This window comes from Mirounga leonina, unplaced genomic scaffold, assembly GCF_011800145.1.
Source record: "Mirounga leonina isolate KUSES-001 unplaced genomic scaffold, KU_Mleo_1.0 Mir_224, whole genome shotgun sequence".
Taxonomy (NCBI): Eukaryota; Metazoa; Chordata; class Mammalia; order Carnivora; family Phocidae; genus Mirounga; species Mirounga leonina.
The window spans coordinates 8,670,631-8,697,145 of record NW_023270615.1 but is presented as its reverse complement, the minus strand read 5'-3'; the positions used below and the strand labels follow the sequence as shown (position 1 = coordinate 8,697,145).

Sequence of the window (26,515 nt, the reverse complement as noted above, 5' to 3'; positions counted from 1 at the left end):
TTCAAAAATCTGAAACAGAGGTAGAAAGTGTTCTTTATTTTTCCTGACATGTTTTCCCGTGAGAAAACACTTTCCCTTTTATCTCAATGGACTGTTCCCAGTCCCTAATGTTAAAAGCAGTTCTCTTTATAGAACTACTAATACGACTACGTTGGTTAAACAAACAAAAAAGAAAAACACCGTGCGAGTGATGGCTATCGTATTGGAAGTCGGAGTCAGCCGTGCCCCACGTCTGCTGTGGGAGCCCACACTGGTTCTGAACCTGGCAACGCGCATGTGTCAGGTGAAGTGACGAGTTCACTGACGGGGAGGCACCCTAAGTTTACCCGACACAGCTTACAGCACATGTATAAACGAGAGGGCACCATAGCTCCCTGTTTTAAATAGCAGATAAAATTGCCAGAAAGCATTATTTCTGACAAAAGAAAATGTAAACATTTCTCCCACGATCACTGCTGACTCCCTTTACTTGAGGTTTCTTCTTCGCTATGAAAACAGTTCATTCTTTTCTGACCACGTGAAGGCCAAAATTAAGTTTTCAGGTAAATGGCATTTTATGGATGTAGTGGTTTAGGCCACTGTAGACACCTGGATACAAGATATATAGTGGTGAGTCTTCTGATGTCAAAGATACAGTGATGTGTCTTCATTCACACGCATTCCGTGTGCCTTCGTTCTCCAACAGGGACCATTTCGAAGTCACCTTGGAAATCATCATGGTATTTTCCCTTGGGACTCACTACTTAACAGGGATACATTTTTCTTTTCACGTGTCAGCTTCCTTTTCCTTTTTACATAACTCTTGCACCTGTCAGTGGGAGTTTGGAGGAACACGGGAAGGAGACCAACACACTTTTTCTTCACAAAGTCGGTGTTTCCAGAGAAGTTACTGTTACGCACCCATTCAAATAAAACCCAACGGAGTCAAAACCCTCTCCGTTCGTGGCATTAGAACAGTAAGGTGATGTTAACTAAAAGGATCGGAAAATTTGGAAAAGTTAATAGAGTTAAAATTCTGTTTGCTCTTTTTGAATTTTTTTAAAAAAAAATGCTACCCTCCTTCTCCTTCAGCATCTGTCACATATATTCTGCCCTCCCATCTCTGCCATGATTTCATAGGGAAAAGTGTATACTACATAAAAAAAAGAAAAAAAAAAGCAGATTATAACGTGGTTCCAAACAGAATGTCTGCTTCTATCCTTAAAGCACATATTTAACTTATTCATCCTCTGCATTAGAAAATAAAAGTGCAGCTTATGTTCAAAAAGTACAATTCATACAAAGCAAGGTTTAAAAGTTCTGTACTCAGTGTAACCTTTTAGAGGTTCGTCTTGATTAGTATAAATTCAGACTGCTTACCCATCGACTATAAGTAACTTTTTTTGTTTTCAAGTCTTTAGATGACAGATCATGCTGGAGTAGATGTGCTCTTGCTTGCATAAAGACAGCTGTGCTATGGTGTGTTTTTTGTCGGTTTTTGTGGGTTTTTGTTGTTGTTGTTGTTGTTTTTGTTTTGTTTTTGTTTTTTTTTATCTCAAAGGTTAACGTGATTCAAGAGAGTGGTTTTGCTAAAGAAACCGCAGCGCACTCGTCATTTACACCGAAAAAGGTAGGAAAACAATTCGGAGAGACAGCAAGCAGAAAGGGCCCCGAATCACCGTGTGGCGCCACAGGTCCGCTCACCGGGTCAGACGTATGTACACCGGGGTGGAAGCTTTAAAATTCTACGCGCCCCCCTCCCCGCCGCCGCCGCCTTGGCCTTGGCCTTGGCCTTGCCCCCCTCCCCCCGCCCCGCCCCCACCCCCCAAAATAAAGGAGAGAGAGAGAGAAAAAGAAAGTATTCGCCTTCCCTCCAACAGGCAGAGACGGTTCCGAGCTGCCTCTGCAAGGGGACCAAGTGTGCACTTTGATCTCAGGCTACGCTGTGCTTTTTAGGCAACGCGGCGGGCACAGGAAGGGGCGGCGGCGGCGGCGGCCGGAGGGCAGGGACCCGCGGGCCCGCGGCGCGCCCCCTCGCGGCCGGCCGCGTCCCGGGCGCCGGGAGCCGTGCGGGCGGGCGGGGGGCGCGGCCGGCCCCTCACAAGGGGTGCGCCAGCGCCTTTTTCGAGCGCTTGATCATGCTGGGGTGGAACTCGGTGTGGCGCCGGGCGTGCTTGGTGAGGTGGTCGCTCCTCATGAAGCGCTTCTCGCACAGCGGGCAGCGGAACTGCTTCTCGCCCGTGTGCGTCCGGTAGTGGCGCGTCAGCTCGTCCGAGCGCGAGAACTTTTTAAGGCAGTCTGGCCACGTGCAGGGGAAGGGCCGCTCACCTGCGGGGAGGGGGTCGAGACAGGACGCGGGTGAGACAGCGGGGTCGCAGAACGCGCCGACCACCCCCGGGGCCCGCAGGCGAGGCCCGCGGGCTGAGGGCGTGTGCCCCCCCCCGGCAGCCCCGCATCCCTGGGCTGGCACCCTGACCCCCGGGACCTCGGGACGGGACTGCATGTGGGGACACAGTGTTCGCAGAGGACACCGAGGGAGGCCTCGGAGGGAACCAGCGCGGCGGACTCCTTCCTCTTGGACCCTCGCCTCCCATGCTGAGAAACACACTTCGGTCCCCCCCCGGCCCCCCACCTCCCAGTGGCACCTAACAGACTGACAGATACCATGAGGAAGTTTCCCAGAATCATGCTCTCCAAGCAAAGGGGCTTGCTCTTTTATACCCAGTGGGTCGCCGAGAGCCTGGAAATTATCATCATCACCGTGGGGGGGGTGGGGGGGGAAGGGGGGGGTAATTCTACATGGCGGCTGGTCGCACAGGTTCTCCCAGAGAGTCAGGGACCTCGGCCCTTTGCTGGATTTGCTGGCGCCCCAGGACTGAGGCAGCGAGTCCAACCGACCTCTCACCTGGAGCAGGTGTTTCCCCTGGAGCTCCTGAGTGCTGTGGCCACCGAGCCTCCGTCAGGGCCGGTCTGGGGACAGGGAGGCCGGCACCCGACAAGAAAGCCTGCTTGTTCCTGAGCATCTTGGTAACAAACACTTTTAGAGACATGGAATGTGCTTCCCTGTTGAAGGCCGTATTTTATAAGTCATACTGTCTTCATTTTTATTATGACTATTACTACTCTTAATCTCCATGCCCAACGCGGGGCTCAAACCCCGAGATCAAGAGTCCCATCCTCTTCCGGCTTAGCCAGTCAGGTGCCCCCCATCATAGTGTCTTATACTAAAAAATACATATTTGTTCCCTCTGCCACATAGGAATCCTTTAGATATCTGAGGAGAGCTATCCTGACTTTCTCTAGTCTGTTCACACTAAGCAGTCCCAGCTGCTTCCATATGTCTCATAAAAGAACTAGCATGATTCTCAAATAGTGAGAGCTAAGGGCTTCACAACGCACTATCCCACCGATTTCTCACAGGACGCCCCATGGAGGTGGCCCATTTCACAGATGAGGAAACAGGCTTAGCACTTCCTGGTGTTTCCAGCAGCCCCTCCTTTGCGGTCGCTCTCCTCAGACTCAGCATATTATCTCCATGTCCCACTTCATTAAAATGCAGCTACGCCTCACCCTCCAGACGTGATCAGGTTAGCACTGGGGGCCTCCTGGCCCCTGCCGGGGCCGGAGAGCGCCCGTGGCCACGTTTGCTGGACCCACACACAAGCTGAAAGGCACCATGAGCTGTTTAAGATGAGAGAGTCTTGGGTGCCCCTCTCTTGTGAGCGCCTGCCTGCCTACTTCCCACCTCGTTCAAGCACAGCCCAAAGCAGCTGCTACACAGACCCAGGGCACACGGGTCCTGCCTTCCACAGAACTCTCCAGACACCCCTTTGGTAGGTGTGAGGAGTGCATGTTTTCTCACTCCTGGCCCCACCTTCCTGGAACCCAGAGACTCAAAAGGCTGAGGGCTGTCCAGTGTGGCGCATCTGAGTCATCCAAATATTATTCATCCTTTCCCCCCTGGCTTCTCCTACCCTGTGCCAGAGATGGAGAAATGCTGATAATAACACCACCACCAAGCCCGTGTCATCTCCGTGACAGTCCACACATGGCTAAGGTCTTATCCGCTATTCTCTCAGCAGCGTTAACGGTCATCACGCCCTGAACAATCCCCTCCTGGGATGAGGACGGTATCATGTCTGATTTTCGTGCTCCTTATATCGCCAAGCATTTAGTAAATGCCTAAGTGTGTGTGTGCGTGTGCGTGTGTGTGTGTGTACAGCTGAGTTCACTCACATGACCAAAGCCTGCTCGGAAGTTCCCAGATCACGGGGGAAGGCAACTCCTGCCTCTTCCAGAATTACACTGCAGCCAAAGTCCTCTTAATCCCAGTGAAAGGTTTATGGGAGAAATGTTCTCCTAAACATGTGATGTTAAAAAATATAATGAAGGGGGGCGCCTGGGTGGCTCAGTTGGTTAAGCGACTGCCTTCGGCTCAGGTCATAATCCTGGAGTCCCTGGATCGAGTCCCGCATCGGGCTTTCTGCTCGGCAGGGAGTCTGCTTCGTCCTCTGACCCTATCCCCTCTCAGGTGTTCTCTCTCTCTCATTCTCTCTCTCTCAAATAAATAAATAAAATCTTTAAATATATATATATATAATGAAGGGTTAGAATTCATACAGCGATGAATTATCAAACCAAACCAAACCAAAGCAAGCCAAACAGAACAACCCTCACTGCTCTCTCCGTACTGGAGCTGTCTCTCTACTGCTTTGTGATTTGGTGGTGAGAAAAGTGATGAAAAGGAAAGGCTCAGTGTTTTCTCGGTGCTTGTCAGGACTAAAACTCATCAGAGGGATTTTTCTTGGAGGAGTGGTAATGTGGTTTAGCTTACTCACTGGCACATGTTTCTTTCAAGTGAGTCACGAGAGGAGGTTAATTTATTGGAATGGATCTGTGTCCACTGTGGGAAAAATGGATCAGGAAGACCACTCTGCTATGCTCTGGATTGGAAAAAGAAAGAAGTCACTCCCTCTGTTTTAGGAAGATGCCTTTATGGAAGGGATGGTCAATGGGAAATGAGCACGAAGCCTAAATCAGCTGTGCATACAGAACTATTAAGTATTTATGCTTACGATTCATGTATGTTTCAAGTGAATTCACCTTCAGTCTGGCTTATGGCTATCTTGTCTTCACTGCTTCTCATGCCTGTCACCGTGTGATTGTTCTCTTGCTTCTAACCCAGATGCTGCCGTTGACGTCGAATCTTTATCCCTGTTTCAGAGAAGAGCGGGCCACCTACTGAGCCCAGAGCAAATCCGAGCCAACACAGCAGCCTTTGTTAGAATCACATAACTTGTATAATTCCACCTTACAGTTCCTAAGCATTTAAAAAAAGACCTACTTGGAAGTGAATTCTTAGTGTAGAAGCTCCAGGATCATTTTGATTCTTCTTGGATCCTTTGGAAAAACATTAGGAGCTTTGAGTCAGTGCTTTAAATCAGGGGTTTAGCAAACTAGAGCCCACAGGCCAAATCTGACCTGCCATCTACTTTTGTAAAGTCCGCGAGCTTAAAATGGTATAAACAGCATTCTTACTTCGGTTTTTACCAAACAGTTGGGGGGAGAAAGTTGGCCGACCCATGATGTCGCCCTGAAGATTTGAACTTGTACCTTCTGTACGCCAGAGTTTGCAAATCCAGATGGCTTCAAAAGCCAGACACATAGTGAAAATGGGTGAAATGCCAGGTGCATTTGATCACGGGTTGTAATGGAGTCATGGCCAACCGGATACTGCTTTGCTCCCTCACAGGCACTCAGATTCAACACCTTATAAAGCATTGTGCCAGCCAAACAATGTGTGTGTGCAGGAAGCCTGGATTCTTCTTGGGGACTTAGAATTTGTAGCCCTTTGAGACCACCCACCTCTTTAACCCAGGGAAAAGTCTGCATACAACCTACCTGGGGATACATTTCGGCATGTTCGTTAATAATAGACACATAGTAAGGTATTATCTAAAAAATGATACATGTTTTGTACCTAAGAAAGTATGGAATGGAGAAATCCTACGTAGAGAAGGAACACAATTTAAGGCTGAATGGGACCAGAGATCGTGGGCAGAGGAGGAAAAGAGGGGTCTTGGAGAAGCTGTGGCTGGCCCTTCATCCTACAGCCAAGGGGAAACCAAGTCAGGCCTTTCAGCTCAGGGCTAAAGCCCACAAAAGAACAGTTAACCTTCTTCGCACCGAACAAATCACAGGGCACAGCAACCATCAATTAAAGAATCTTTAAACTTGTCTTTAGTATTAATGAGAGAGTTACCGTCCTCCAGGGGAGGGCGGCGGGGGAAGAACAGGCATGTACTCGTGTTTTATTTCTGGCCTTTACAGGAAAACATACCCAGAGGCAGTGACACAATAAACTCTTCCTTTACTGGAGCAGAGATGTTAACCCCACAAGTTCCTCCGCCTTCTCCTTATTTATACACCGCTCCCCTCCCCTTCCGGCAACGAGCTAAGCACCTCTCGCTGACAGCCTTGGCTTCCAGTATAAAATTAACTGGATCAAACCGGCTACTGAATACCGCGTGTAAGAGACTTTCTTTGCAGAGACAGGTCAGGCCACCAGAAGTCTCCTGGGCCTCCGAGGGGTTCAAGAGGAGTGGAGTAGAGCCTGCAGGCTATGCGCTTGCCTACTTAGTACACAGGACAGCTCATTGCTTTCAAGAAGGAGCCTCCACTCTACTCCGTGATTAGCCGACATCGCCAAGTGGTGAGTTCTCCATACAGAGGGAGAAAGAGGACAGTGTGGGCATTGCCAACTGGTGATACTCAACCTTGTCCAAGCTTCCTTGAGTTCAGACAGACTGTCATTGAGATACTGGCCCAGGGTCTGGGAGACCTATGGTCTCAACACACCTGCTTTCCCACCTGGCTTTTCTCCCCTTGCCTTCCACAGTTCCATGGAAGAGCCTAAAATGGGCTAAACTTAATCAAGGTAGGAAGGTTAAAAATACAAACTCTGAACCTCCCATGGCTTCCAGCAAAAGTAACTCCATCTCGTAAAACAGATCTAAGGGTGTGAGGCCTCCTTTGCCAAACAGAACTCCAAAAATGCCAATTAGGAATCTCAGCTTCTTGCAGATGGACAAAATCAGGGCCGCTTCTTGAGGATAAAATAGTGGGTTTTGATCGTAAAAAAGCAACTAGGATTCCAGAGAGAAAAGGATAATCTGATATTACAAAATCATATTGATATGATTCCCCCTTTTAACAGACTAATATACCCATCCCCCCACACACATTTTCCCTTGAAAGATGCAAAATAGTGTTTGATAAAACTCAACATCCAGCCCTAATAAAAGCTTTTAGGAAAATAGAAGAAAAATTCCTTAACAGGCTAGAAAAATATAGATCCGAAACCTTTCCCCAGCAAGGTCAATAGTAAAATAAAGGTAGCATTCTATTAAAGTCAAGCTCGAGGCATGAATGGACACTGTCCCCATCGCTATCGCTACTTAATGTTGTTCAGGAAATGCTAGTGAGTGCAATTAGATAACAAAATAAGAAGTAAATCACTGGTAGGGGAAGGTGACAAAAGAATTATCTGCAGTTGATACAACTTCCTATCTGGAAAATTGAAGAGAAATACCTAAAAAAACTAATATAATTTTAAAAAATGCATTCTCAGGTATAAATATACAAAAGAGCAATGGTTTTCTTATATGCTAACCACCGCCAGTCAGGGCGAGCCTAGAGATAAAGGTTCAGGACCTGCATGAAGAAAATCATCAGACCCTGATATAAAAGAAAATGAATAAATGGAACACTTCCCATGTTCTTGGATGGTAAGACTCAGTGGTGTGAATATGGCAATGCTGTACAAATTTGTCTATGAAATTAACACATACCATAGAAATTCTTTTTTCTTGAACTTGACAAAACTATTCTAAAGTGATTTTGGAAGAATAAATACACTTGACTTGCCAAGAAAATTTTGCAAGAGAACAACAGTAAGTGAACACTTGTGAGACCAATTATTACAATGTATGATTAAAGCTGCAATAATTAAGATAGTGCGAGACCAGCACAGGAAAAGACAACTTGGTGGAACAGAGTCAAGTCTGAAAATAAACCCAAGACTCGATAGGGATGGGGTATTTCAAATTAGTGAAGAAATGAATGTGTAATTCAGTAAATGGAGTAGACATCTGAAAAATTAAATCTGGATCCTCTACCTTATACCATTCCCTTCAATAAATCCCAGAGGAGCTATATACATAAATGTAAGAAATAAAACCACAGAGGCAAGAGAAAATATAGGTGACTGTTTTTAGAATCCTGGAGTGGGGAGAGACTGTCTAAACATGAAACTAAAGGCAAAATCCTATTGGAAGAATAGTTGTGCAACACATAAAAAAATTTTAAACCTCTGCATAGTAAAAATATACGTAAGTGAAAAAATTTAAGAGTCAGACAGTGGGGGTGCCTGGGTGGCTCAGTCGGTTGAGCGACTGCCTTCGGCTCAGGTCATGATCCCAGGGTCCTGGGATCGAGTCCCACATCGGGCTCCCTGCTCTGCGGGGAGCCTGCTTCTCCCTCTCCCACTCCCCCTGCTTGTGTTCCCTCTCTCGCTGTGTCTCTCTCTGTCAAATAAATAAATAAAATCTTAAAAAAAAAAAAAGCGTCAGATGGTGAACTAATAAAGGAAATTGCAGCATAAGACGAAAGGTTAAAATCTGTAATACAAAAAGGACACTTACAAATCAAAATTAATAACCCAATTTAATAAAATTGGGCAAGGATGCAAATAGGTAATTTGTAAAATAAGAAATACTAATGGCCAGTAAATAAATATATGAAAATATATTTAGGGCACCTGGGTGGCTCAGATGGTTGGGCGTCTGCCTTCGGCTCAGGTCATGATCCCAGGGTCCTGGGATCGAGTCCCGCATTGGGCTCTCTGCTCCTTGGGAGCCTGCTTCTCCCTCTGCCTCTCTCTCTCATGAATAAATAAATAAAAATCTTAAAAAAAAAAGAAAATATATTTAATCTCACAAGTAATCAAAACAGGCCAATTAAGACACTAATGAAATACATATCAGGCTGGTAAAAATGTTAAAAAGTATGTGCATATGGGGCACCTGCGTGGCTCAGTCGGTTGAGCATCTGACTCTTGATCTCAGGGTCATGAGTTCAAGCCCCCTGTTGGGCTCCATGCCGGGCGTGGAGCCTACTTAAAAAAGAAAGAAGGAAAAAAGTTTGTACATAGATCCATCACTGGTGGAGGCATGAGGAAACAGACCTCTACTGCGTAGGTGGGACTTATAATTGATCAAGGGCTATCTGGCAATATAATCGTCTAGGAATTATTTTTGGTAATAATTAGATAGGAACACAAAACTGTACAGGGATACCAGCATTGTTCATAAAAGCTAAAATTTGGGGGCGCCTGGGTGGCTCAGTCGGTTAAGCGACTGCCTTCGGCTCAGGTCATGATCCTGGAGTCCTGGGATCGAGTCCCGCATCGGGCTCCCTGCTCAGTGGGGAGTCTGCTTCTCCCTCTGATCCTCCCCTCTCTCATGCTCTCTGTCTCATTCTCTCAAATAAATAAATAAAATCTTTAAAAAAAAAAAGCTAAAATTTGGTAACAACTTAACTAACAATAGAGAACCAGTTTGATACATTGTAGTGTATCCATACAGTGGAATAATGTATACTTGTTACAAAGGTACTAGATTGTTACAGAACAAAATGGAAAAATGTTAGCAATATACCACTATGTGAAAAGAGCAGTGTATGATCAACTGTATATGTATGTATGTGCAACATCTATGGAGAGAAAAAATCCTGGAAGAATATATATAAAATATGAACAGTAGCCATCTACAGGTGGGGGTGGGGATAAAGAGTAACGCTTTCTTTCTGTAATTTTCCTATATTTTCTGATTTTTTTTAAAACAGTTAAGTACAAATTTCTTTTATGAGAAAAAGAGTCTTACACAAAACAAAGGAAACTGATGCATTTGAGTTTAAACTTTTCCACATATGGGCTGATCGTTGATCAAGAATATATTCTACGTGGAGAATGGGGGGCCAGGTATTTACTTTCTATTGAGAAATAACACTCTGGTGTCCAAGACCAAAGAAAGGAGTATCATTCTGTTTCCTTCTCAAATTGTTAGAAAGTAAGAAACTTTCAGAACATACTTCATCTCTTTCCTCACTCCTCCTTCACCCCTCCCCTCCTACTTCTTCTGTATGTGAAAGGAAAATGGCCCCTACAAGGACAGACAGGAATCTTCCTTCAGAGTTACATAGGCAGTAATGGCAAGGCTGCCCCACCGAGGGGTGAGTTCACTGGGAAGCAGGGAAGTGCGTGCAGAGGTGCAAAGCCCAGGGTGCAATACAGCGTTCATGGATGAGGCTGGTGGGACACATAGCTACACAGACCGACCCTAGGACTTCAGCATCCCTACCCCGTTGTCCATTATCATCGGTCCTTGTTCCTATAGGAGAGCAACGCTGACCTACAGGTACAGAATGTGAGCCTTTGCTCTCTTCTTTTTCATGTCCATGACCCTCATGGAGCACCATGCACCTGACAAAGAAGGTATGCAGGCCATCCTTGGGAGCAGACAATTCTACACTTCCCTGCGTAAACCGTTCCAGTTAACTATGACCTCAAAAACCAAGAAATCAAAAGTCTCCTGTTTGCCAGAAATATTGCGACCTGCACATGCAGATGCTCTGAAAAAATAAAAACATTTTATCGGCTCTGGAAGAATCATCCTGCCTCAATGTCATCCCCATTATATTGCCACTTGCTCTTGGCCCCTCTCTGAATCCCTTTTGTGATTTGGTTTCTTTTTATATTTTATTTGTTGATACAACAGAGTCAGTTCAGAGTTGAATGTGTGATTTTCTTTTGTGTGATTTTCTTTTTATATTTTATTTGTTGATACAACAGAGTCAGTTCAGAATTGAATGTGTGATTTTACTTCCTGGCCCCTGTGTTTATCTGTGGAAGGCAGCTTGTCCCATTCTTTAGGTTCTGAGTGGGGAAGTGGGGGCGTGTCTGTAACACCTGTCACGGAGCACTGGACTAGGAAGCAAGCCTCTCTGAATATTGTTTGTGTGTCCCCGACCTCAGCTGATCTGGGGAGTTAGCTCATGTGCTGGGACCTCAGAAGGAGAGACGGGGGACACCAGATTCTGGACTCTGGGTTCTCAACCTAGCGAGAGAAAAGTCCTGATGTCTCCGTCATATGGCCCCATCGCAGCAACTCTGATTTGGCAGAGGTGGAGTGACCTCTCCACAAGCACACAGCTAGGTCTGGGCTCAGATTAGCTGACTCCCATGCCCACGCTCTTCCTGTCCATCCCAGACTACGCTGCTTCTGCCCAGTTGTTTGTGGGAAAGAGAAATAATAAATGAACTTGCTAAACATTGAGCAGGATATAAATGTTTAATGGCAAAACTATCCTGAGAACATAGATTCTCTGAATCTTTGCATTTTGGGTGACTTTGATAACCATCAAATTAAAACCTGTCAGGCCTGGCAGATAAAGCCAACTCAGAGGGCAGACGACTTGTCCAAGGACACGCTTGGATGAGAACCGGTTTTCAAATGCCTCCTTCAGCTTGGAGCATGAGACAAGATTAGATGTGAAAGAAGAGCAAAGGCCCTAACTCATTGGGGTTATAGCCTCATAGCCTCCTACCACAGGTTTCTCTCATTCTCTTACTCCCGGGTTCTTCTTCCCAGATGGATTGGCTTCGGGAGGGCATTTACAGTTTAAAACACATTGTGCTGCTGAGCTTTAGAGTTTTAAAAATGGAAAGCAGAGCACGGAAGTCCTTAAACTTGAAGTCTCTTGATTGGCCCGTGCTTCCTACCGAGAGACTGGAGGGGCTGAGTTTAGAGAACACGCGTAGAGGTCCCTAAGAAATGCCCTGCGTTCTGTACTGTCCTGTTAGTAACAGGTGTGGGCAGTGCCAGGGGATGATGGCCTCCGTTGCCTGGCCTAGAGCCTGCACCAGCCCCTCTGGGTAAGTTCCATTCCCTCCCCCACCCCAGCACACCAGGGCACCTGACTGACTGAGTCAGGCAGCCACACTGGAGGGGGGTGTCTGAGCATGCCTCGCAGCCTCACCTTTCCAAATGTAGGGTGGGGAAAGGGACTGGGTGCTCCTGAGCCCAGGAGCACACGGCTGGGAGAATGCCCCAGGGGTCCTGAGTCACAGACTGCAAGGTTCTACCACCTGGAGCCACTGTCCAGAGGCCCTCTTGAGCAGAGGATGCCAGCACATGAGGACCGAGACCTAAGCTAGTGCATGACACCCCAGGGGAGACCATCAAGGTCAAAGGATAGTGTGCAACATCAACAGGCTTCCCATGACGCCAAAAAGAAAAGAGGTGGACTTCTTGCCTACCAAATACTAGATCATTCCCAGGAGAAAGAAAGGTAAAGGGAGGGGGAGAGAGAACTCTGATTTTGCAAACATTTACCTAAAGAAGAATACAATTCAATAGAAAAGGGACAGAGAGACCTGAGCAGGACTCAAGATAAAACTTCTCCATCAACAGCCCAAAGTGATGGGGGTGGGGGGCGAGGGGGGAGGAACACAGGGCAATGCTCAAGAACTCAGCTCTGGTTACATTTACATCTTTGCACACCCCAGGCTTGTGGCTGGGAAATTTGTGCCCGATGCACACGGTTGCTTTACAAGGGCCCCTGAGACTTCGGGCCTGCTTTGCAAACACAAGGATCACCTTTCCATTTGCACACTTAGGTACAATTATAGGTAGCATCCGCAGCCCCCACTCTGGAGCAACTGTGATCCAGAGGGCTGATGCCTTTGGCTCGGATCAAGCAACGGGCAAAAGACAAAAGTACAAGAAACGAGACTGCTGTCTGGTTAGAAAAATGCCTGCTCTGCCTGCCAGCCGGGCTGAGGCCCTCACAGTGGCCCAGAGTGACTGGTGATGCTTCTCCAGCACATGGTGTCAGCATTTGCCCTCTGGGCTCAACCTCCTTACACCGCTGGACCCACAGTAAGGTTGTGATGACCACACGCCATGGGGGCCACCGTCAAATAGTTTTTCAAGCTTTAATGGGATGAGCCATGGATTCCTATGGGCTGGTGTTTGTCACCAAAGACCACAAAGCTTGACAGGGCTGAGCTGTCCGACCTTCCGCAAGCAGCCCCCCGCCTGGCCCCCCAGGCCTCCTAGGGCAGGCATTCCCGGGCAGAGCTTTGCCATGTGGAAGCCGGCAGGACATCGAGGAGAAATGACTCAGGTTGGAGGGGCAGAGCCCATGTTTCTTTACGCTGGGAACCCCCACTTCAGAGGGATAATGCTCACCAGACAAGCATTTAGGGGCTGGCACGGGGACGATTTGTAACACGACCAAGGAAAAGCTGGCTGTTTGGTTGTCATTCTGCTTATTTTCATGAAAACGGCAGTGGTACAAAACTACTGTAGAATTATGGCAGCACAGGAGTTCAAGTCATTTTTATGTGTTTTTGTAAGTTATTTTTAAGAGCTAATTTTTGCCTCACAATTTATTAGGGTGTTGTTGTTGGGCATGACGCACACCGAATGGACTCCGGAATCCCAACGGGAACTGTCCTATAAACAGCCCATCTTTGCAAAGATGAGGCCTTTCTCTGTTCACACCCAGGGTGACAAACATTCATGTAAACACAATTCATTTCTCTGGGCATTAAAATGGACAGACAACTGGAATTAAGACCATGCGAATGGTGCTGCTTATCACACTGTTGTTGTTAACCTCATCCCATGAGAGGCTTTGGGTACTGGCTTCTAGAATGTCCACTGAAGAGGTATGAGGTATGAGCCTGAGCACAAGAAATGCATGTTGAAATCATCTATCTTCTGCCAAGACCATTTAGTAAATGCACTGGTGGCTTATCTTTTAGGATGAACTCCAGAGATAGCTCTGAGTCCTTTCTCTTCAAAGGGGGGGGGGGGGGATGTCGTCATACTAATCTGTCTCTCATTTTGTCAAACCTCTGCTTTTTGGAACATCTTGTCTATAGTTCTACGTGGGCAGATAGAGGGGGTATCTGCTGGCTTTGCCGGTCTGGCATCCATTGCTTCTTTTGGGTAATAAATAGCACGCCTTGAATTTCCTTGTGGAAATTACCCCTTCCCCACTCTGAGTCTATGTAATTCTCGGGGGGAGAGGTGACCCCAGACCCCAAGCCCAGAGGTTCGATATGACCTAGCCATGCCACAGTGATTGAGTTGTGGGACAGGCACAAACTTCTAATTCAGTTATGAAGACTGAAGCCCGAGACTTTTGCCGGAATCATTAGGAAAGGAGAACTTTCTTTCCTTGCTGAATTGGCAGGCTGGGAGTCGGCCACTGCCGCGGTCACCTTACTACCATCCAGAGACAGCCTGCCCACGAATGAAGCCAAAGCAAAGGACAGCAGAGCCGAGCCAGGGAGAGAGCCAGACACCGAGTCCCCGAATCCAGAGCTACCTCGGATGGGTGGATAATTTGAACCAATAAAGTTCTATTTTTTTACTGAGCCGGTCCAAGTTTGGATTCAGTTGCTTGCAACCAAGAGTCCTGACTAACACAGCTGTGGACCCAGAACTGGTGTCTTTTTCGATGGGAAGGAAGCAGGTTCCGAATAGCTCTTGGAAAATATAGGATAGGTTTGGTCAGAGTCCAAGATTGCTGTAGATATTCTTTTTTTTTAAAGATTTTATTTATTTATTTGACAGAGAGATAGCGAGAGCAGGAACACAAGCAGGGGGAGTGGGAGAGCGAGAAGTAGGCTTCTTGCCAAGCAGGGAGCCCGATGCGGGGCTCGATCCCAGGACCCTGGGATCATGACCTGAGCCGAAGGCAGATGCTTAACGACTGAGCCACCCAGGCGCCCTGCTGTAGATATTCTTAACCAAGGTTCATCAAAACCAGCCATGCACCAGAGTTAGAACACAAGAGTAGAGAACAAAGGGCCCGTGGCTTTGGGGCCAAGTCCAGGAGCGGCATGCGAGACAGGGTGTCTTCCCACTGGTGGACCCCAAGGGGTCCAGGTCAACAACAATTCATGCATAACTCCAGGTAGTTAGAAACACACTAGGAAAATTTCAGAGTAACCTTGGACTAAGATAACTGACTCCAAGTTAAATTCCTCCCGTAAAATAAGAGTACTTTCCTATCTCATAGGACTTCCATGAGTTTGTATGTGACAATGTACGTAAACTATTTGGCTTAGAAGTTGGCATGTAATAAATGCTGGATGTTATTGCTATTTCTATTATTATTATCACTACTAATATTAATAATTTTCCATCATTACTATTATTCACAACGTTCACAATGCCTGCTTTCAACATCTAGCACAGCCCTCTGCCTGTAACAGTCACTCAATAAATATTCTTTCAAAGAATGAGCTGTTGCTGGACTGCTCCATCATTGTAAACAAAAATTCTAGGAACCTCAAGGGCTTCTGGGCAACACCTATAAATTATTTTTAATTATAATTCTTGGTGTATGGGGACACTGTCCGAAATGCTTTAAACGCCTAATCTGAATTAGTCTCAGAACAACTTCAGTTGAGTCACTGAACTTCATTTTACAGATGGGAACACTGAGGCTCAAAGAGTTTTCACCCTAGGAGAGTGGCAGAGGCGGGACTGGAGCCCCACCGAAGCCCATGCTCTGACTGCTCTTGCTACTGAAACCAAGGCCTCCCCTGGAGATGCCCTGCCTGCGAGCTCCTTAGAGTGGGCTGGCCTCCCCATCACACACTCTTCTGACTGCCTCACCAAAGCTGGTCCCCTGCAAGGGAAAGCTGGGGAAACCTTCTTTTCCCTCCCTTTGAAACAAGATGATCTATAACATTCTTTCCAGTTCTGAAATGTCTGCAAAGCTTTTGTCAGTTACCTGCCCCGCCGGTTCCCACTTTGGTTCCAGTTGACTCTGGGACGCACTCACTTCCAAAACGACAGAGACTCGCCTTGGAAAAATGTTCACACTTTGTTTGATATAAAATACTGCTGCCTGCATTTCAAATCCTTGTCATTAATTTTGCAGGGCTTAAGCTCCTCTCTCTTTATTTTCATCCATGTAAATAATGTCCTCGATTTTTAAAAAGGCTCAATCAGGGATGAATTCCATTCTCCGGTTCAAATTTGTGATCATTCTCCATTTTATTTATAAAAAAACCCAAAAATGCGAACACCCAGCGGCCCCAGGCTTAGCCCGTGAGCTAGCTGGTTCTTGCAGCTCTAGAATCCTTGGATTTCAGATCCAGATGTTCATCCACAGCTCAGGAGTCCAGAGGCTAACATACCTCCGGATGCACCCAGATTCAAAGGGAAGGCTGTGGGTGCACCTTCCTAAACACGGGTTCGGAGCACAAACAGAGATGAATGCCTTGGAAGATCCCACGCATAAAAAATGGATGCACCTCACTCCCTTGGTGGTGGGGAGGGCATTCTCCATGAATAACAATGTGAGTCCTATTATTTGCTGAAGGGACTGCTTGAGGCCAGGGTAAGACAAATGTTTACTCTTGGCCTTAATGCACCAAAAAGGTATTAAAGTTTCAGGAGGGCTCCAGGAAGGGTGGGGTAGGAAATCTCCCTGCCACTTGGCCTTGGGCTGGTTCACAGTAAGCTGCTCCCATAATAAAAGGGCAGAGGTCCCCGGGATGACTCCACCTCTGCCCTTTCGCTTGGTCAATTTGGTTACTGCGAAGCAGCTCTTTAAACCAGGGTTTTAAAAATGTTAACCACAGATTGGAATTCTCGGGAGACCGTGGGGGTGGGGGGGGTGGGGAAAGAATTCAGATCAAAGAATCACAAAGAATTCACAATGAGGGAAGGTGTCTACGTGGGCCAAGCTCAGGCCCTTAGCACGTCTTCAACAGCCCTTCAGAGTCCGGGGCGCCCTCTTGTGTTGACCTCCTCTACAGGCAAAATGATGGATGTGATGACCCCTCAAGGTCACTTCCAAGCTCCAAATTCTCTTGATACTGACAGCTGCCGCCACCAAGGGCTCAGATCTAGGCCTAGGCCTGTGACTAGCTACCCAACAAAAAGTGGGGCGGAGCAAAACCCAGAATTGCTCAGAGACCACTGCCGAGGATCCCATTTCTTTCCTTTTAACCATCTGTGGGTTTTTTTTTTCCCTTCCTGTCGCCCCTCCTTTTTGCGTGTTGCATAGAAACAGAAAGTGCCTTTGTACCAATTACTAGGCACTAATTTACGTTCTTCAGTAGGCGCTGGGCTTGCTGGAGAAACATCAGGATAAGGTGGGAGGGTCGGATGTGGGGGAGGCCTGGAGGGTTGCAAGCTTTTTCTCTCAGCCTGAGAACAGCCAAGGGGAGGAGGAAAAAACAACCCGGAAAATTTGGAAGTCAAGACTAATGAAAACGACAAAGCTGGTTCTGTCTTGTTTGTTTGTTTAAATCAAGAATGCTAGTGACCATAAGGCATTCAGAAATGACATTGATGGCCTAGAAAGCCGACTCTAACCAGCACACACCAGGTTGTTTCAGAGGCTCCTGGAAGAGTGAATACTGGAACCCATCCACCCACTTTTCTTCCCAATGAACTTCTTAAGGAAGACCACGGTCAGCCGCTTTCTCAATAGGTCATATGATAGTTCTCCCTGGGAAGTTCAAGCTGGGAGTTTCCCACAGACATTGCAGAATGACTAGTTCTTGGGATAAGCGTCAACAATTGAGACAAGAATGTAAATCTGACCCTTATGTTCAGAATCCAAGTATTCATTTCCCTCAGGTTACATCTTTGCATCTGAAGGTAATGGGGTGTTGCCATCAAAACAGCTCTACATTTGCTCCGCGACCTCCTCCCCAACCCCAGGCCCCAGTTGTCCCCTCCCCTCTCCTCACCACTCTTCCAAGATCCGAGGGGGAAAGAGGGGAATAATGTTTTCATCCCGTAATTCTACTCTGCGTGTATCTTCTGTCGTGAAACAGCCTTGCCAGCAGCAGAAGATTTTCTAAGGCAACCCCACTTTGTCTCTGCGAGAACAGGGGAAGTGAGGAAGAGGAGCCACGAGTCCTACCTCGGAGACTGGCAACAAAGAGCAGCTGGGTCCCCTGAAAGACCTAATTCCCCAGGGCTGATCCCAGCAGCCAGCTGGGGCTTGGGCAGCCGGGGCCATCATTCTTCGGAGTAGAGGGGGTTTTAGCCTCTTGTCTGTAACCCAGAAGCACTCCCTTCTTCCATCCTTGCGACCTTAGAAACCTCACATCCTCTACAGCTAGAGGCTATTTGCAGCTCTTTGCCTTCTTCTCGAATGCAGATTGTCATTCCCCCTCCCCCACAAGACACCTTGCATGAGGTGGTGTTTAGACAGTCTCACTGGGGAGTGGGGTGGATATTGCCCCAAGGGGGCAAAAATCTGATCTTTGGCAGGTGAAAAAAGTCTTAGCTATCGCCGTGGTTTGTGGTCTTTTAAAGGGGTACATATACAAACAGCTCTACAATATTCCCGTGGCATTAAAATGTCATGGGAGGGAAGGACAATTATGGGGAAAAAATGTCTGAAGTCTCCTCAGGGGAGAGAAAACGGGGGGGGGGGGTGTGTGTGGAATAAAGTAGAAAAACAATTACTGTGCAAGCAAGCCCCACTCAGGCTAAGCTGTAAATCTATTTTGGATGAACCGTGTCAGGTTATGAAATACAACAATGCACATCACTTGGGGAGCCCTATGGAAAAAAGAACAGGGCAGAGAGAATGTCTCCTCAAGGACCCACACGCAGGGCCTCCCTTCTACTTAGGAAGAGAAGAGAAAGTGGCGGAGACTGGACCCCGGCTAATGAATAGCCTGCTTGGAGGCCGCTTGTGAGCTGAGGCCCCCAGTCTGGGGCCTGCAGCCAAAGTGAGACCTTGCCCTGTCCCTGAACCCCTGCCTCCCAGGTAACGGAATGGGTCCTCACACCTCTGAGGGCCACTAGACTCTCCTGAATCAAACTGTGGACTCTAAAGCTTTTTGCAGTAATTAAAGGAGAGGAGTACAAGAGGCTCAGGGCAGGCCTGGCACCTGTATTAGCAAAATTTTAAACCTTTGGTCTCAGGGAGGGAACATCCTGGCTGAATGGACATTTCTAAAGAGGCCAGAAAACCTGTTTCCAGGGTTAGAGGAGACCTTCCACGGTGACGGCCCTCCAGATCCCTTCTGCCACATAGTCTCAAGTATCCCAGGGAAATGTGCAAGCAGGGGAAGAAGAAACAGAAGCAATCACTCTTGGGGGTTTTGCAACCCAGTGTCTCCTTAATTTTACACAAACGTCCTTATGCTCTATTAAAAAAAAAAAAAGTGTTGTTTTTAAAACTTTTTCTGTGGAACTGGAGTGATATAACCCGTGTCTTCAACCTCAACCCCATTGTCCCCACTTGGGGAGAGCTGACTTGAGTCCTTCTAAAAAGAAAGAAAAATGGCACTTGGCACGGGAGTAAAGCCTAGGGTCTCTATCATTGGGATGTCAGCCTAGCATGAGCCTACACCAGCTGGCTCTGAAGATTTTGATCTGGAATTTGGATGTCGTTGTTTCCTTCCCCCAAAGATACACCCGCCCCCATATATACAAAACTGTGCAAGGTGACCACAGTCAGCAAACAGGAGAAACTTTTTTTCTTTTTTTTTTTAGTGCTCATGGGGGGTTGAGGAGATGTTGGTGTGGCAGGAGGCCTGCAGAGTGAGCACGTATTTGTGGAGCCAGTTTGGGGTACATGCTCTGAGGTGGGGGAGGAGTGTGTGGGTGTGGATGTGGGGGCTGTGACAGGATAAACTTCAAACTGCTTGCATTTAAAATATATATATATATATGTTCCCTGTGTTTTCAAACAAAGTACTGTAATGGGTCTAATTGTTAAGCTGAAACGTTACCATAAATACCCTCTAAAGTGTCCCAAAAGTCTGGAAACGAGAAAGAATGTATGTGTGGCATTTTTCAGATTAACCATGGATCCATTGATTAAAGGTTAGAAGCACATTACTGGGGAAGAATATCTGACCCAGAGGCTGAAGAAAAGCAAACTGAGCATAGTATTATAAAATGCAAACCGACGTACTACTTAAAAATAAGTTTATCCTGGTTCCTGATTTGGAGGAATCCCTCTCTATTACACGCAAACTGTAAGATCCAGAATTTCCTGAGGGCTTTCTGTATGTGGAATCCTGTATTAGGTGCTTTGTCTATGTTATTTAATCTTTGCACAAGAACCTATGAGGAGGTTCAGTGATAATAGCCTACCCAGTGGATTAAGAAACTGAGGGTCAAACGAAGAGGGGGTGGTAAACTTACATGCCAACAGAGATGATGTAAATGATTAAAATAATAAAGGACACTGCCCTGTAAAAAATGATCAGTTCAAGCCAGTTGTTGCTGGGTAGGAATTCAGGCCCAGTACTGCCCAATCGATCGATTTTTCCAGAGAAGCCAGAACTCTGGATTCGTGCCGAATCTTCAGATTTTCAGATGTTGGTAACTAATTACATTTTCTATTAACTCTGTGTTGGCCATGCCAAACAGATTTGTGAAGCCGGCCCAGCGGCAGGCCTCTAGTTTGCAACCTTGCAATTGAAGTAACTTGAAGTTTCTCCCACCTGGGAAACAAGAGGACAAAGGAGAACCCAACTCAAAATCGTTGTTTTCTCTTAGGACACGACAGACAGACGTAGCAGCACTGGCTTAAATGCAATTTTGTTTAAATGACTCAACTTCTTAAAGCCCCTCGGTCTACGGAAGTGGGAGCTGGAGGAGGCTCTAGGAGATGAGCAAGCAGCAGGAAGGACTCTTATTGGGCCATACTGAGCAGGGGGGTGTGGCTGGAATTTTAGCTGTTAAAATCTTCACAGAATACAGACATTCCAAAGGCTATCTCAGGTCCACCTTCTGGATTTAATACCAGCAAAAAGAAAAACAACAACAGCAGCAACAACAACAACAACAACAACCCCAGGAAGCTCCTTACCTCATCTCCCCCCCTCCCCAAGACAATCTAACTTGAAGCCGAATCTGCAACTTCCAAATGCACAAGACCTCTCTGAGTCTCTCATTTAAAGAGGATCCTTGACACATACCTTCTTCAGTAGGAGTGTATACTTCCCACAATATTTACAGGGGCCAAGGTTTTTGTTCAACCGTGTCCTGGTGTTACAGAGCCCCCAAACCTAAACAAGACACCTGCTATCACCCTATCACTAGTTTCAAAAGACTGACGGTGGCATTCAAAATGGGATTAACGTTTCCCTCGGTTTTCCACTCCTGACTGTGTAAAAGGTTCTCCTGGAGCAGCTGAGCCGGCTTGCCTTATGGAGAACTAAAGAGCACCACGCATGCACGCACACATAAGCAGCCATTTCTATAAATGCCCGAGAAAAATCACTCAGCTGAATGGTTCAGAACTCCAGGAATCTTTTTTCTAAGACAGAAAGACTCCGGGAGCTCCCACAGAAACCCTGCAGGCCTCCCGGGCCGCCCGACCAGGCAGCTCCCTGAAGGAGAAAGTGCCTTTGCTCAAGGTGGCAGTGACTGTCATTGTGAGCCACTGAACTCGGGGAACATGGCTGACAAGGCCAGGCCCGCCCAACAGCTGCGGGTGAGTAACACCCTCGGGTTAATACACCCCGGCTTCACCCCCGGGGGAGTCACGCTAAAGGTCAAATCCCCCAATTCGGGCACACATCTGCCTTCCGACGGCCTTACAGATGCAAACTTCCAGCTCTGCTGTTCGAGGGCAGCTTTAGATGACACCCCCAAACAGAACCTGACTGTGCATTAACCACGCAGGGAACTCCATTGCAGTCCTGGGCCAGCAGGCGCCTCCACAAGAAGCACCGTCCAAAGGAAATAAAATCCGAAATGCAGTTACGTGGCCTTGCTTTTCAAAAGCAAAAGCAAACCAAACCAACCAATGATCATTTTAAAACCACAGGCCCCGGGCCTCATCTTAAAAGTACCTACAATCACACCCCAAAAAGACAATACTTGGCTAAGGAACTCCAACGGCCTCCTCAATACGGTGTCAGAGGGTCGAAGGACAGTAAGTTCCATGAAAGGGTCAGGTCCTGCGCTTATCAGAATAGCAGTTGTAGAAGAGCCTTACTAAAGATGGTGAGATAGCAGGGCCCAGCCCTTTCCAACTTTTTCTCAGTTACGTTAAACAGAACCAACAGAATTGGCTGACCAAGGTCTCTGTAAGCCTCCAAAGCCCGTTTTTATACTGCATATGTCTTCCTGGCCACATTCCTTGGGCCAACGCTGGCCTTTTGGTCTCCCTGGGAAAGACCCTTCCAGGAGGTCTCCAGGCCCACGTTCTCTACTGAGCCTTGACCTCAGGCAAGGACCACACCTCCCCGCTAACTATTCAGGGCAGAGGGTGCCACCAATCATGTGTGTGTGTGTGGCGGGGGGGAAGGGCGGGGGGAATCAGCCTTGGAATCGCATTAAAAAGGCTAACTAGTCATGAAGTTAACCCACCAACCATCACTTGATCAAATTCCTCTGCCGCCTGAACCAGTGTTATTTTAGACCTCCCTGGGGACTCTTGGCCAAATTTAAAACCACCTTGGCAAGCCCTGAAAAGTAGCAAGCATACAGCTAAATGAGTCCTTAGTCATCCCTAAAAGGTTCCACGTGAGGTGTGCCGCTTCTCCCCAGGCTTTGGCCATTTCGCTGCAATCCCTCAAGAGAATCAGATAAAAGATACGCCGTCTGACCTCCCCAATGCAGCACCTGCCCAGGTGGGGTGGCCCCACGGTCGCGGGGTGCGGGAGTCCTGGGGGCGGGGCGGGCCGGGGTGGGGGGGTGCGGCACCACTCCCCGCGCAGCCACGCACGGGGGCTGGCACTCCGCGCTCACTCTGCCTGCCAGGTTCATGCTCTCCATGGCTTCTAGAGACTGGAGACAATTAAGGCGAGACGGAGCGTTCCGTCTCTACAGGGCTCAATCATTTAAAGAGTTAAACCAGCATCTTATCCAAAATGTTGGCACCCCTGAGGCCGAGCGTGGTGTCCTTAACGCCCAGAAGGACTGCCCGGCCAAAGGTTAACTAACCCCAGAGCTCGGTGGGGGAGGGAGACGCCGCTAACCTGTATGCACTCTGTAATGGGCTTTGAGATGGGAGGATTTTCCATAGACTTTCCCACAGCCACTGTAGGGGCACTTGTGCCTCTTTTCGGAGGCGTGTTTCCCCTTCGCAGCCACTCCAGGGTGGAGGAGGGAGAGCGGGCTGGGCGCGCTGCCAGGATCCTGTCTCTCCTCCGGGCTGTGAGAAGGACTCGACCCAGATTCGGTGGTCACGTCGCTGTCGGATCCCATATCCTCATCCGGACTCTCCAGACTGTCGCTGCACACCGAGGGGGTCTGGATGGGTCGGTACTTGTTCAGGTCCAGCAAGCTCTTGGCGATGGTGACCAGCGTGCAGTAATCCTTCCAGGTGTCCCCCGGGTCACCGTGCTCCTTGGTCACCTCGCGCTCAGGTAGTCGCAGTCGCTCGGCGTCCGGAGCGCCCCCATGCTCCGGCACCGCAGCGCGGTTCGAAATAGAAACCAGACACTGGGCAGCCACGAAGTCCATGTAGGCGGCCGCGGACATGGTGCGGGCGACGGCAGCCCCGGCGGCGCGGCCAAACTTGGCGGTGGCTGCGGAGGTTCGGCTCGCCCTGCCCTGGCCTCGGACGACGAGCGCGGCGCGGCGCGGCGCGGCGGCCAAGGGGGCGGGGGCGCGGGGCGCTTCCGACTCGCAGGAGCGCGAGGCGACCTCAGCCCCTCATCTTTACGTAACCGGCAGCGCCTCCGCACGCAGCATCCACGGCCCCGGGCTCCGCCGCTCGCCGCCGCCCGCGCCCGCGCCCGGCGCGATCCCCCCGACGGGCGCGCCGGCCGCTCCGAGCCGGCTCCCTTGGAAAGACGCCACACGTGGCGGCCGCAAGTTTATTCGCTTGAAAACGCCCCCGAGGCGCTGGGAGAGGAAACGGCAAGAGAGGTACACGCCCTCGGCCGCCTCTCCGTCGAGCCGAAGCCCCAGGACGTTCACCCGACCACCCCGACGCGGGTGGCGAGGGCCGGACCGAGCGCCAGCTCTAAGAGACACTTTTCCCCCAGCCCACCGACGCCGTCTGAGCCCCTGCTTTCGCCGGTCCGCACCGTTCCGGCATTCCCTTGCTCAGTAACAATTTCGCAGAATCCCATCACGTCACGATCCAGACCCCCTCCAATTGGCCAGTGGGGAGGGTGATTCAACTCTGTTTACTTTCCCCCCCTGCCAGTCGGAACGGCCTCTTGGTGGAGAGGTGCGTCTAGAACCGGGGCGCGCGGCCAATCCGACTGTTCCGTTTCGCTGCCTCGTGCTACCCCTACGGCCTCGAACGCTGACACTTAAAAGGGTAACAGCCGGGAGGCTGGAAGGGAGTCGCGGCTCATCCTCGGGAGCGCCTCTCGGTCCGGCGGCCGCCCCGGGCCTCCTGGCTCGCGTTCCCGCCCGCGGAGCCGCGGGGACACACCTTCCCCAGTCACTCGCGTTCGTTCTCGTGACAAAAGAAAACTTCAGGTTCGGTTTTCCAGCTTGCAAACAGTTAAGTGACTTCCTGCAAACGCTAGAGTCCCAGCAACCAGGCTTCCAATCAAAAGTAAGTTGGTTGATGTCACTGACATTGGCCCAGCCAATCAGAAGGGCGTTCCGAAAGCAGGCGCTCCACATTTGTAAACGCCAAGAGCTGTAGTGAAACTGGGCACATCCTTGTGTTCTGTGTGGCTGGTAGTAAAAGTGACATATGTATGGAAGGGCAGGGGTGATGAGTAAATAAAATGCGAGTCAATACCTTAAGAAAAAAACAAACCTAAACTGAATATGTCAGGCCAAGTTGCCCAAGAATAAACACAAATGAGAAAGCATCATTTCATTTTTTTTTTTTTTCAGTTTGGGGATGCAGCATACTTCGGGGCAGATTTTTAATAATCCTTCTATCTAGTGCATTGACTATGACTAATTCATCAGAAAAATGTAGAGCTGATAAAAGTTCCTATTAAACCAGACTTTTTTAATGGCTCACTATTCCTACAGGGAAACACCCCATCTCTGCTTCTGTGATAACTTTTCATTCCTCTCCTTCCCTAGTGCAATTTATTCTAGGCAAGTTATTTTAGTTCTGTTTTGAAGCTACTGTAACCCACCTTCAATTAAGTGGAGACAAAAATTTGTATGATTTTTTATTTTATTTTTTTACACTTTAACAAACATAATTATTTATTTTTATTTTTTTAAAAGATTTTATTTATTTATTTGACACAGAGAGAGACAGCGAGAGAGGGAGCACAAGCAGGGGGAGTGGGAGAAGGAGAAGCAGGCTTCCCGCTGAGCAGGGAGCCCGATGCGGGGCTTGATCCCAGGACCCTGGGATCATGACCTGAGCCGAAGGCAGACGCTTAACCAACGGAGCCACCCAGGCACCCCAACAAACATAATTTTTAAAAAAGAGAGAATGACTGATAAAAGGTTAATTCTTCTGGAAGATGTAACAATTCAGGATAGGCATATGCATATTAATAGGCACAAATATATAAAGCAAACATTCATGAAAATAAAAAGAAAATAAACAAATGCAAAATTTGTATGATTTTTAAAAAGACACCATTTTCTTTCCACTGACCCCCTGGATGGATTTCAGGGCTTGTTTCTCTTCCCTTATTTTACAGATGTGAAGACTGAGACACAGAGACGTGACTTGTCTATCTTATCAGGTAGATAGTGACAGAGCTCAATTCAAACCATAAATCTAATGATTCCAAGCCCTTTGGGCTTTACAACAACCAAACTCTTCGATTTTGTGAAATATTAACAGTGCTAAACAGATTCTTAAGAACTGGAACAAGCCAGAGATCCTTAGCTATTGAACATTGTGGCATTATTTGATCAATGATTAGCATGGGTCTTGGAGTCTGATTAACTCATTTTGTCTCTCCCTCTGAATGAATGATGGGTTGTTTTCCAACATGATAGCTGAGAAAAGAATCTAGGGCTAATGTCTCTTGCGAACGGTGGACACAATTGGTTAAAAATACATTGATTTTCCTAATTGGGTGTGAGAGGTACCTACCTCTATGTGATGCAGACCCGCTGAGGTCCAGCCATGGCCCCCACTGGCTGTTAGCCTTTGGTTAAGGTTTGGGAAAGTTACACCAATTTCCTGGTCTTTAGAGAGGTCTTTAGAGTTCCAAATGAGCCCTCTCAGTTTGAAGGCCAGTATAGTTTATTTTGACTTTGCCTTTGAAGTGGTACAGGAAGATATAGCAGTAGGTTGACTATATGGAAAAGCGAAGTATGGAAAAGGGGTGGCGGTCAACTGAGAATATTATTATTGCCATCACCATCATGGGAAAGTAGGTACAACATGGTATGTAAAAGTGAAGCCGTCTTAAAGTTCTTGTATTCCTTAATTTTAGAAAAGAATTCACTGAAGCACAGGGGAGTTTGCCTACTTCGTAATTTTTCTGGGACAAACTCTGTCCCCACGGATACATGATCATTTAGAAATTGCACCTTTGCTTGCTTCTTTAAGGTCCAGCACA

At 47.9% G+C, this 26,515-nt stretch overlaps 1 protein-coding gene and 1 long non-coding RNA gene across 2 annotated transcripts; both read right to left on the bottom strand.

Moving 5' to 3' along the window:
• Positions 1-1,784: 1,784 nt before the first annotated feature.
• KLF9 (Kruppel like factor 9) lies at positions 1,785-24,466 on the bottom strand. The gene is made up of 2 exons (XM_035029069.1): positions 23,039-24,466; positions 1,785-2,307 (listed from the first exon to the last, which is right to left on the bottom strand). Exons 1-2 carry the CDS (start codon positions 23,541-23,543, stop codon positions 2,078-2,080), a joined length of 735 nt encoding a protein of 244 aa, XP_034884960.1. The 5' UTR covers positions 23,544-24,466; the 3' UTR covers positions 1,785-2,077.
• LOC118026305 lies at positions 4,554-8,838 on the bottom strand. Its single transcript, XR_004683524.1, has 2 exons — positions 8,798-8,838; positions 4,554-5,193 (listed from the first exon to the last, which is right to left on the bottom strand). It is a non-coding gene; the product is annotated as an uncharacterized LOC118026305 (long non-coding RNA).
• Positions 24,467-26,515: the final 2,049 nt, after the last annotated feature.

Coding starts and splice junctions, on each gene's coding strand:
- KLF9 (XM_035029069.1), bottom strand. CDS start 23,543: ATGTCCGCGGCCGCCTACATGGACTTCGTGGCTGCCCAGTGTCTGGTT. Junction 2,308..23,038: donor CCATTACAGAGTGCATACAG/GTTAGCGGCGTC, acceptor CCCTCCCCGCAG/GTGAGCGGCCCTTCCCCTGC.